Here is a 12,342-nt window from a genome sequence, read left to right on the forward strand (position 1 = left end):
ATCTCAGTCTCCCAAACCTCTGGGATTACAGGCAGATGCCACCGTGCTCACCTGGCAAAATTTTAAAATTTTGATTCAAATTCTCTTTGCCATTTACTAACTTCTCTGTCTATGAAATAGAAAAAACAGTATCTATGTTATAGAGAATATTTCCACGTAGGTGTCTGTATGTGTACATTTTCATATACATACATCATTATGATACACATATCTCTGCAGCCTTTACATGTAGTACACACACATGCACGCAGGCCCTGGCACCCAGTAAATGGGCTTCCTGAACCACAAGGAAACAGGTGGGAGGTGGAGATCTATGAGTGTTTCCATGTCCTGCAGCTGGTGGAAACTTTGGAAAGGCAGCCTCCTGTGTGCTTCATAGGGCTCCTTGGATAATGGCACACAGAAAGGACATCCCATGAGCCTGGCCATCATGACGTCCAAAGACAAAGGTGTGGCACCTACACCAAGCTCCCCCTGGGATGCCATCCTTGAGGCTGCCAAAGACCAGGTCCCATCCCTGGACTCAGACTCCTCCTTGGTAAGCAAGAGCTTTCTTCTGGCGCCAGCAGTCCTTTTTCCCCTGATGGGCATGGTACCAACCAGGGACAGCTTTGGAGCTCCCTCTGCAGACCTCCTTCAAATTTGGGGACTTTGTTTTCACTTTCAATCTAGCCCTATTAAAAGTGTTCTCTGGGTTCCCAGTTCTTTTTTCCATTTCCTTCTATATCCTTCCTTCTGCATTTGTCAGAATTGGTGAATATTGGTGCTCAGCATCCTCAAGGCCACTTCTTGGCCCTTACCCAGAACCCAGGTTGGCTTTTGGCTGAAGCCCTGCTCTTTTCATTCTGCCGCTGTATTGTTAACTCTTTGTTGGGCTGGGATGGGGCTAGCACCACCTCTGAGTGGTCACCTTTCCAGTGCATTATGGTAAGCCCCTGGAGGGATTCTTCAGTGGTGGTTTGGGGTCACTGAGGTGGCCCTGGAAAATGTTTAGCACCAACAGTCATATGCGCACATATAAAACTGGACAGTGACCCTGCAGGGAACACACTGGGAGAGAGCTTCTTAGCATACAGTCTAGCACTGGGAATTTAGAGCAAGGGCAAAGGTTTTAGAATGGTTTGTGCCTGCCTGGGCACCTGCAAAAATGGACATGTCAGAGCTTCTGGGACCTCAGGGATCATCCATTGCACAGTGAGGCCCAGGAGTAGGTGGAGCAGTCCCAGCCTCCGTGCTCCAGTCTTGTCACACCTGCAGTCTCCTTTGCCCCTGTCTTCAAGGCTGTCCCTGAAAGGTGGCGGGAGCATATAAGCTACCTTCATTAGAGGTGGCAAGCCAAGGTTCTTGGTTTAATAGATGCTTAAGGTGGAGAGGGACTAGACTCTGCTCTTAGTGGCTCCCTCATTACTCAGCACCAGGCACAAATGCAGCACTTAATGTGCAAGGTCTCAGGTATGGCACCTCCTGGAATGGGGAGCCCCAAGTTGCACCCCCCTGAGGTAGTGCTGCCAAGCCCACTTCTAAATCAGTCACAGGAGGCAGCACAGGGCAAGCCCTTTAAGAGAGAACTGGGTCTCCTGGATACCCCTGGGCAGGCTGGGCAGCATAGATGCTGCCATATCTCCCAAAGCCCCCTCATTTGTCCACAGTCAGATTGCGGCGAAGAGCCATTCATCTTCCAGCGAAACCAGCCCGTCCTGATTCCAGACCTGGCTGAGGAGCTGGCCGAAGACCCTGCTGATGACAATGATTCTAGGATCTGGGTCCCTCTGGCTGAAACGTCCTTGCCTGAGGTCTGTGGAACACAGACTCTAGGCCCTGCAGGCAGAAGTGTGTGTGTATGTGTGTGTACAGCTCTCAGCTTTCCCTGGGTGCCTTGCACATTTAATTTGTTGTCTCATTTTACCCCCTGTCCTTCCTCCAGATCCCTCCTGCTCTATTTTCTACCAAAACACTCTGCACTGTCTGGCCATTGCCACAGCTGCATGTCATAATTGGTTCTTCCTAATCCAGCTGGCTTCATAGTCACCTGGCTCAGACCTAGCAGGCAAGCAGGAGCTCCTTAAATATTTGTTTAATTACTGATAACTCTAGTGAGAGGCAAGAGGTGCTCCATAAATGGCTGAGCAAATGCACAAGCTGCATCCCTGGCAGGGAGGCCAGGTGGAGACCCAGGACAAAATCAGAAGAGGCCACAGCTCAGTCTCGAGCTTCCTGGTTGTGGTTGTTGCTGAACAGCAGCAAAGCATTTCCATCTCTGTCCCCAGCTAAGACAAATAACTCTATCTAAACCTAATGTCTTTTAAAAAATTTTTTTTTAGTTGTAGATAGACACAATACCTTTATTTATTTATTTTTATGCAGTGCCGAGGGTCAAACCCAGTGCCTCACATGGGCCAGGCAAGTGCCCTACCACTGAGTTACACCCCTAGTCCCTAAGCCTAATGTCTTAATGCTTAAACTTACTGCTGCCTTCACAACGAAAGCCACCTGTCTGCTTTCATCCCTGGGTGTCCTCCACCAACCAGACTGGTTTGGCCCTTCTTGATGTAGTTGTGGTTAAATGTCCTGTTTCCAGTGAAAACACAGTAAAGGCCTTAACCCACTTCCAAAATGGTTGGGCTGGGGTGTGGGAGAGAGGATCCAGTAGGTGCTTTGCTCCAGCTTGACCTCCCTCACCTCAGTTCTGGCCAGCATCATTCACCAAGCAAATGGGGTGCATGAGGGTTGGATTAGATCATCTGACCCATCACAAGAACCATCACCCCCAAGCCCAGCCATGCTGAGAAGTAGGTCTGCCCAATGGGAGAAATTCCAGGGTGCCTAGTCCCTGGGGTTAGTTCCAGTGGCACAATTTCCACATGATTTTACTTTGTGTTTTGTTTCTAGAGTGCCTTTGGCTACTCTTCTATGCAATTTTTCTTCTTTGAGGGGAATGGAGAATGACTGCTAATAGTACAGGTTTCTGTTTGGGGCAACAACAGAGTTTTGGAAATAGTGATGATAGCTGTACAGCATTGTGGGTTGTTATACATGCCAGTGAACTGTACACTTAATGGTTAACATGGGAAATTGTATGTTATGTATATTTTACTATGAAACAAAAAACAAAAGTGCGTTTTTGCAGATGCTAACAGAGGATGCATATTTTCTTGATAGCCAGTTCTGGTGCCTGTGGGACTTGCCACCAAACCTGGGAGTGGACAGAATGCAAGTACACTGGGCCTGGCTTCTCAGGAAGGCTGGTCTCTTAAGAACTGTGCTGAGACCAGCACTTTTCTTCAAATGGCAGAGGAGACCCCCATGTTGCTGGAAGGTGACCTTGGGACCATGTCCTTCAACACCAAACAATTCCAGAGTCCTCCCTGGGACCCACAAGGAGAAGCCACCCTATCCCCTGAAGGAGAGGTGGGGATAGAGCCTCTGAGTGCTGCCTGGCGAGACTCTGCAAAACGCAGAGCCCTCCGGAGAGAGAGGAGAAAGATGATAGAGAAGGAAATGCTCCACAAAGTAACCTGGGATGCCCTGGACCCAGCCTGCAGGGACCAGTGTCAGTCTACTGAGCCAGGTCTCAGGTCAGAGGCACCATCAGAGGGACCTCGGGAAGGACAACTGGTGCTCTCACTCCAGGTGGGCCTCTCCACTGCCCAGCCCTCCCTCTAGCCTGTCCCCTGCAGTGTGGACACCTTTGTAGCACACTGGGGCTAGAATCAGAATGCTAATCCCAAGTACAGGATTCAAATGTGTATAGGTTTTTGTAAAATACAAAATCAGATACTGTCAAAGCAAAATCCTCCAAATGGGAAAGCCCACATTCTCATATAAGAGAAGTACCTATTCAACTTGGATTGGGTGTATTAATGAGAAAACCAGCAGAGTGACAAAGCCAGTTTTGTGGGATTAGGAGAAACATTCCATGAGATTCTGGGGGAGAGAAAGGAAAGTGGAGAAAAGACTGATGCAGCACGTGTGGGGTGGCCAGCACCATTGAGGGCAGCACAGCTGTGATCTTGGGGTACTCTCATCCACTGGACAGAAGAGAAACCACTGAGTCTCCCAGGTTCACAAGGCCGTGAAGTGTGTGGGCCCTAGCCAGGCGCATGCAAGTCACCTCTGGGAGATGCTCCGACATGGCACGGGAAAGCCTTGTAGTCCTCTTTCTGCTATCTCCATAGTTCTGACGATTTTCCTAGTAACTTGGAGGAAACTGGCAGCAAGGTACACACAGAAGCTCTTCATCATTGATGAGCAAGCCCATCCTTCCCTTTTGCTGACCCCTGGCAACATCCTCACTGCAGGACTCCAAGAAGCAAGGTCATGGATAGTAAACACTCACTGTGGCTGGAGCCGGAGCTCGGTGGTAGAGCTCTTGCCTAGTATGCATGAGGCCCTGGGTTCCATCCCCAAAACCATACAAAGCATTAATTCCAGGCTAACTTCCTCCCTCTATCACACCTTGTCCCCAGAACCCTCTTGACCAAGTTCTCCAGTTAGAGCCAAAGAGCAATTTTTTTCTTCTTTTTTTCTCCCCTGCAGTTCTGGGCTTAGCACATGCTAGGCAAGTACTCTGCCACTGAGCTATATCGGAGTCCTTTTTAAATTTTATTTCAAGATGAGGTCTAAGTTGCTCAAGCTGGCCTTGTGATCCTTCTGCTTCAGCCTCCCATATAGCTGAGAATACAGGATGTGCCAAACAAAAAAGAAAAGCTTTTTAAACCTCCAAACATCTTGACCCTTTATAAACCTAAACAATTTTAAAATGACACTGGGTTACCTTGAGATCGAACATCTTTGTGTCAAATGCAGGTCTGTTGACCCACCCAAAAAAGGTTAGGAAGAAGGTGTTGAGGAATGCAGGTTCCTCCTTTTTTAAAAATATTTTTTAGTTGTTGGGGCTGAAGTTGTGGCTCAGTGGTGGAGCATTGTCTTGCACGTGTGAGGCACTGGGTTCGATCCTTAGCACCACATATAAATAAATACATAAAACAAAGGTATTGTGTCCGCTTACAACTAGAAATTATTTTTTTACTTGTTGATGGACCATTATTTTATTTATTTATATGTGGTGCTGAGAAGTGAATGCAGTGCCTCACATATGCTAGGCAAGTGCTCTACTACTGAGCCCCAGCCCTGCAGGTCCCATCTTAATGAAGGGATTTAATCTCTAATCCATTACAGGGAGGGTATGGCCATTAGCAAACGCTGGCATGCATGTAAACCTGTTTCTGCCCTACAGTGTCTCATGACAAGCTGCACTGGTGGTGGCAGCTGTGACCGCAGGAGCTGCTGCCCCTGGGACCCTGAGCAGCCTCATAACCACTGGCTTCGTTGTTTCAGCAACTTGAAGAGTGGGATTTGGATTATATCCTTCAGAGTCTGCCAGGGCGAGAAGACAAGCAGGGAAATGGTGCACCCAGAACTGCATGGTGGGCAGCTGACCTCCAGCAGAGCCAAGGTCTGTCCTTGAACTTCATCAGAGCCCAAGTGAATCCCCACAAGCCCTCCTTCCAGGCGTCTCAGTGACAGAGGACTGCAAGCTGCGCACAGTCAGCCCTGCAGCTGTTGTGCTTGCTCAGCCTGAACACTCGGGTTGCCAGTCCTTCACTCATCATTGAATGAACATATATATGGCTTCCTGCAATGTGTCAGGCATGTCCAGGCCCTGGAGACACAAGTGGGGCCTTCAGACCGGCCCTCGCCCCAAGATCCACAGCTTCCTTCCTTCTCCCTCCACTTCCTCTCTCCCTCTTCTTGGGGGAAAGTTGGTCCTGCTGTGTGTGTGTGTGTGTGTGTGTGTGTGTTTATTGCTGGGGATTGAAGCCAGGGCCCTACACACGTCAGGCAAGCACTCTACCACTGATCATGTCCCCAGTCCCAATCCTGCCTCTTACTCCTCCAGTCAGCTCCTGCTCACACTCATGCTTACACTCCTGCTTACAGAGAAAGCTAAGGATATCATCTTTGTCACAGTACTTGTGGCCTTACTCTGAGAAGTTCTGCAAATAACACAAAAGCTTTCCACCCTCTTGGGCCCAAACAGTGAGTAGAGGCAGGTGTCAGATTTCTAGCCTCTGTTCCAGATCAGACTCCACTAGACCCACAGCCTCTATGCTGTTTTCACACAGCTTTGTTTGTGATTCACACTCTTTATGCAGGATGTGGGGAAAACCTCCTATAGGCTGGGAGTATCTGTGAAATTTGTGCCCTCTGGAGGGCAACATACAGAATCTAGCCTGCTTTATGTATTTACTTGCTCATTTATTCCTTATGGTACTGGGTGTTGAACTCAAGTGCTCTTTACCACTGAACTACATTCGCAGCCCAGGCTGGCCTCAAACTTGTGATTGTTCTGCCTCAGCCTCTCAGCCAGCTGGAATTACAGGCATGTGCTACAGTGCCCAGCTGAATCTAGTCTAGTTTAAAGGCTCACATCCACTGAGCAAGCTATTGCTATTCCATTTTGAAAATCTCTCCTAAGCACACAGTGGGTATTTAAGGATATATGTTGCAGTGCTGTTTAAAACTTGGAAACACCCATATGCAATAAGAGTCTAGCTGAGCTAGTTACACCAGAGTGCTCTGCTTTTTAATGAGGAAAATCCTTACTAATGTAGGAAGATGTAATCTATAAGGCAAGGTAGAAATGGAGTTAATCTATAAGCTGATCCCATTTGCTATTTTAAAAAACACACATGGGCAGTCATTTATCATGATTACCCATGATGTAGCAGATAGAGAGTGGCAAATTTCTATTACTTAGTTGCCCCTACTTTGTGAGACTCAAATATAGTGGTCCCTGCCTCTAAGATGCTGCTCCCCTCATCCCTGCTGAGCTCACTGGAAGCCTGATAAAGGGCTGGGGGCTACCTTCAAGACTAAGGCACACTGCAAGAAGAGGCCCAAGGGGTCCTGAGTTTCAAGCTGCTATTAGCCAAAGGGGACCAAATCCCCACTAAGCAGCCTCCTCTTCTCTGACAATTCACAGCCCATACTGCACCACACTCCCAGGACAGGCTCCTGGAACAGCTGGCTCTCCTGTGTGCTGTACAGTCCGGAGCCCCTGCCCCTGCCCGGAAGCTGCCTGCTGACACACCCCAAGACACAGAGGAGCAGGAGGCCAGAAGCAGGTAGGATTTCTTGCCGGTCATAACCCCGTCATCATTTTTTGTTTTGGGTACTGGGGAATGAACCCAGGGTTGCTTTGTCACTGAGCTATTCCTCCAGCACCTCAGCCTCATGAGTTGCTGGGATTCTAGGCATATGCCTTGCACCCAGCCCCTGTCATCTCTTTAGAACTGGTCCATGATGAGGCAGTACTAATTGGGCCTTTTATGCATGGGGCACTTCATGTGCACTGTCTTATTCTATTTCAAGGATCTCATCAGGCAGGTGCTCCAGTGTCCTCACTTTATAGCTGGGGAACTGAGACTCAGGAAGGCTGCCTCTCCTGGGCCATCTTCCCTGCTCTTTCTCCAATCCCTAGGAAGACCTTCCCTCCACTATCCACATGGCCTTCTTGGGAGTAGGAAGGTTATCACATGATCCTGTCCCTCTGTCACAGTTAATTAGTCCAGCCCTTGGCCTGTGGTCAGCAAGGCCACTCAGAGCCTTTCCCTGCAATTTCCCCATCTGTGTATCAGTAACATTGGAAGACCACCTGCCATGCCATACAGAGAATGGCAATCTGCAGTGACAGAGAGTGCAGATGGAAAGAGGAGGAGGTGGAGACAGCTCAGCAGTCCCCTCAGGCCCAGCGTGTTCCTGCCCTTCTCACACGTTGGTTGTTTCACTCTTTCAGGAATCTGGGTGCTGATGAATCCCCCTTTCCTCCTAACCCAGTTGTAGGTTTCTGTGCCTGGCAAGCAAAAGTATCACATGGCTAGATCTGGACAGTCTAATATGGTAGCCACTGGCCACATGTGCCTCTTTAGCACTTGAAATGTGTCTAGAGTGACTGAAGAACTGAATTTTTTATCTTTTTCTTTTTAAATATTTATTTTTTAGTTGTAGTTGGACACAATACCTTTATTTTATTCGTTTACTTCTATGTGGTGCTAAGGATCAAACCCAGGGCCTCACCCATACTAGGCGAGCCACAACCCAGCCCCTGAATTTTTTATTCACTTGAATTTAATTAGTTTAAATGTAAACAGCTAAGCACATGATACATATCTGAAATCCCAGTTACTCAGGAAGCTGAGGCAGGAGGATTGCAAGTTTGAGGTCCGCCTTAGCAATTTAGCAAGACCCTGTCTCAAAAAATAAAAAGGGCTAGGGATGTAGCTTGGTGGCAGAGCACTTGCCCAGCATGTGTGAGGCCCTGGGTTCCATCCCCCAATCTACAAAACTGTAAATGTGAATAAGCTGTGGTTAAGTGGCCCCACGCTGGACAGCATGGACTCATGGCATCTTATTCATGCCAAGTGCTGTTGGCAGCATGGTCCTTGCTTGGGCTGACTGTGGATAATGAAAGAGCAGAGGGACTAGAAGTGCCTACCTCTGCCTCGTGGGCACGCTTTCAGTGCCTGCCATGGGCGGTGTGACTGGACAAGCCCAAAGGTTGAGTAATCACCTGAGAAAGGAGTCAGCCACCCTGCCTTTCTCTTGTCACAGATGTGCTTCTACGAAGCCAGGCTTCCAGGCTGAGCCCTGCCAGAAGCTGGCTGACGGCATGAGGCTGAGGATGGAGCCTCCCACCATCTTCATGGATCTGCGGCCGGCGGAGTCTCCAGAGCCATCTGACCACCAGTCCTCAGGAAGGTACAGAGAGCAGTGACATTCCTGCAGCAGACTCTGCATTTTGCAGAGTAGCTTGTTGGCTTCATGAGGCTTCTGCAGTTCTTGCTGGAAGAAACGGGGAACTTCACATGGCTTGGGGAGTGACTGGGCTGGGAAGCACTTTTAGCCAGGAATGGGCCTGGCCAGTCCCACCTGGTCTTGGCCTCCTATAGGGAGGGAAGAAAGGGGCAAAGGGCAAGCTTCTCTAGGCTGGCTACATCACCTCTGCCTCCCCAGAAGCTGGCAGGAAGTCCTGTGGCCCTTTTAGCTCAGCTTTTGTACTTTGGCTGCCAGTCCCATCCAGTCCCAGAGGAGCACTTCAAGTCCCTGGTAGGGATGAGGCCTGCCAGAGTGCACTGGGACACATCCAGGGATGGCGTTTCTTCTCTCCCCAGCTCCAGCCACAGCTCCTCTGACAGCGAGGAGGATGAGTCAGAGAGAGAAGCTCTGAAAGCCCCGCATAGCCCAGCACAGCAGGCAGCTACTCTCTCCCAGGATTTTCGGTAACCACCCAAAGACCTTGCACTGCCTGGTGAAGTTCCATCTGTTGATCTGACATAATGGACTTCAGCTCACTACCTGTACCTTAAGAGCCCACACATAGGGCAGGGAGGATGTAGGGGCTGGGGAGGAAGCCAGGGAGAGCCCAGCTAGACCCAGCACACACCTCAGTCTGGCCTGCGGGGCCTGGGACATCACTAAGGATATCCTAGCTCCCTCTTGAGTAGGACTTTGTACATTTTCTATCTGAAAAATAGCTCCCCTGATTGATCTTGATCCCTGCCACTCATGACAGTGGGAGTGAAGAGACCATGTAGGGATGGAGTGAAGTGATGGTGGTTCTCCAGAAACTAAAGGCTTGGTGAATTAAAAAGTGAAGTGTCTTGCAGGGACGTGAGGGAGGCCCCATCCTGTGGTCATGGGCAAATGAGAATTAGGTGCCATGGCATCTGGCAATGCAGGGCCTCATGCAGCTCCTGGGAACATGGCTAGGCACTGTGGGGACAGCACTGGGCCTGAGAAGTGTTGAACAGGCCTCCTGTTGGAAGCCTGTGATAGTACCATGCACCCAGACTGCAGAACTGGAGGTGCAGCCTCCTACTCAGCCCACCCCCCAGCCCTCAGTGGCAAGGCCTTGCTTTGCAAGGCAGGAGTCTCGGTTGGTTGGCTCACTAAGCAAGCTCCCTCCCCTGTTCTGAGAAGCATGGTCCCTCCCAGGAGGATTGAGCACCTCCTGTGTGGTCCTCAGCTCTGGAATCAGGCTGCTTCACTGGCAAATAGCTTTAATATCTTCATGTTTTAATGTCTTCATCCAGAAATGGAGGGATAATTTTAGTTCCTACCTCAAAGTTGGGCATATAAATGATCCTCAGTAACAGATATTTTGTTGGTTCAGGCTTTAAGACATTAAGAACGGGCACATGTATAATCCCAGCTACTCTTGAGACTGCGACAGGAGGATCTCAAGTTCAAGGCCAGTCTAGGCAACTTAGCGAGACCCTTGTCTAGCAGGAATTAGTGCACTCCTCTACAGAGCTCCTTCCATAAGAATGTCACAGACAGGATAGATGGTGACATTTGGTGGGAAGCCTCTGGGGGTGTCCAGAGCCACTGATGGGGCTGAACCCTATCTCCACGTGGTAAAGTCTTACTGTGCCCACCAAGAAGAGAAGGCGAAGCCACGGTACCCGTCACTCCCAACAGGATCCCAGACATTCTCAGAGGTTGCCTGAATCATGTCCTTAATTTAAAGATTCCTTCTTTGCCTGGTTTCAGTGGTGACATGCTGAGAGGACTGGCCTCAGTAGCGCTGACGGAGGTTGGTTTTACTGCATTGCAGGAGCTGTACTTGCAAGAGTCAGCTTCTCCAGCAGCTGAGAGCATTTCGGAAAGGGACAGCTCTGCCCCAAGTACCTGCCAGGAAGAGGCCAGGTGGCCAGAAAGCCCTTGAAGATGCAACTGAGAGGAAGGAACAAGTGAAACTCAGCACTGAGGGGCAGAGCACCCAGACCAGACTCCAAGGAGGACATGCTAGGGCCCTGGGGGACCCTCTTGAGCCAGAGTCAGCTAGGGAGGTCCTGATGCCTCCTCTAGGCCAACTATAGGTGCTTCAGGTAAGGGGATCTGAGGAGCAGGTTGGGGTGGTCTGCTTTTCCATACACTGGTGGGCCCCTTGCTGTCCACGTGTGTCCATTAGCAGGTGGCTTTGTGGGGTAGGGACTCTGACTGTGAACTCACCCTGGCCTTCACCAGAACCGTCCTGACATTTTCATGCACACAGCAAAGACTTAAACACAGATTTATACATGAAGTGTGACAGCAACTCTGGGAAACCACGTGGACCCCAGCTTCTGCAGAGCCAGGAAGGAAACCGCAGGACTCTGTGGGACTGCGAGCCTCTTCCATCCTTTTCCATTTCTATTCTTTTTTCCCTTTATCAAGCATCTATCATTTCCATTTTACAAGTTCTTTTTAGACACTAAGTAAAACGTATTTATATAATTTCAGGGTTGAAAGAGACTTCAGCCTTTTTTCTGGGCCCCTGAGTACTTGCTATTTCAAACTAACCTAAATTAACACAGCTTGTACAAACCCACACATAGGCAGACTTATTATTATTTTTTTTTAAAGGTAACAATTGAAGTTCGCTTTTTTTTTTCTCTACCCAAGATAAAAAAGCTCACATAGGTTCCAGGATCCTTCCAAACTAAAGGTGAACCTAGACAGAACACTGGAATGGAACAGTGCCCACCCACATCGATAACCACCAAGCAGGGTCCAGCTGGTCCCCTGCTGGGCCTGGTCTGGCCTCCATGGAGAAGCCTGTCCCCCCCATCCTGTTACAAGCTTGTCCCCCAGCTCCCCATCTTAGAGCCCTTTACTAACTGCTTTCTAGGCCCTGATCTCTTGCTAACTTGTACCCAGGACAAGGGCCCAGAGCCCCTGCCTGCCCTGTGGAAAAGCAGAGAAACCATGTCAGTCGGGTTCCTCCATGCCATGGCTCAGGAGGCAAAGCTGGCGCTTGGCATCTGGGTAAATGTTCAGACATTCAAACTGAGGGTTTCTGCCAGTTGCCACAACAGAGGGTACACAAGGTTCTCTTTGTATCCAGCCCTGAGCCAGGCCAAGAGCTAGGTAGGCCCTGCCCAGCCACAGCAGCATCACAGACACCAGCTACAGGCAGCCACAACCAGGGCCACAGACTCCTGCTCTTCAGACACCAACTCATCTGGTCACTGGAGGCCCACCACCAGCTCCCACCCCAACATGAGGGACATTTCTATTAGAAGCCAAATGTCAAGCAGGCCTCCACCAAAGCCACCGGAAGCCTCTCCAGCCAGGCCTGGGCTGGACCCCTCCCCCTTGGCTCTGGGGCAAGGCCTAACACCTGGTAGTGGCCAGGCAGCCTCCATCACGGCCACTTAGCTGTCAAGAGCAAAGGCAATTATTTTTTCTATGACTACATTTTCTCCCTTTTAGAATGTCTCACAGTATTTGAAAATAAAGTGTTTGATCCAAGTTCAAATCTGCCTGTGAATTATTGACAGGACAAGCTGGAGGAAG

General features: G+C 49.6%; 1 protein-coding gene across 9 annotated transcripts in view; it reads left to right on the top strand.

Annotated features, from left to right (window-relative positions):
- The window catches only part of Dnaaf8 (dynein axonemal assembly factor 8), a 13,316-nt gene extending 1,019 nt beyond the window's left edge, over nt 1-12,297 (top strand). For 2 of the 9 annotated variants that reach the window (XM_046444563.2, XM_046444605.2), the window contains exons 2-9: nt 380-538; nt 1,650-1,793; nt 3,160-3,630; nt 5,338-5,455; nt 6,986-7,127; nt 8,614-8,760; nt 9,174-9,281; nt 10,619-12,297. In XM_046444563.2, coding sequence (XP_046300519.1) covers nt 380-538; nt 1,650-1,793; nt 3,160-3,630; nt 5,338-5,455; nt 6,986-7,127; nt 8,614-8,760; nt 9,174-9,281; nt 10,619-10,883 — 1,554 coding nt within the window. In that variant the 3' untranslated portion in view covers nt 10,884-12,297. Of the gene's footprint in view, nt 1-336; nt 539-1,649; nt 1,794-3,159; nt 3,631-5,337; nt 5,456-6,985; nt 7,128-8,613; nt 8,761-9,173; nt 9,282-10,554 lie in introns of all 9 variants that reach the window. The other 7 variants (XM_046444590.2, XM_046444598.2, XM_046444570.2 and 4 more) reach the window with 6 other exon arrangements.
- The last annotated feature ends 45 nt before the right edge of the window (nt 12,298-12,342 follow it).

This window comes from Marmota monax, unplaced genomic scaffold (genome assembly GCF_021218885.2).
Source record: "Marmota monax isolate L192 unplaced genomic scaffold, Marmota_monax_Labrador192_F-V1.1 WCK01_AAM20220418_F8-fsc00035, whole genome shotgun sequence".
NCBI lineage: Eukaryota > Metazoa > Chordata > Mammalia > Rodentia > Sciuridae > Marmota > Marmota monax.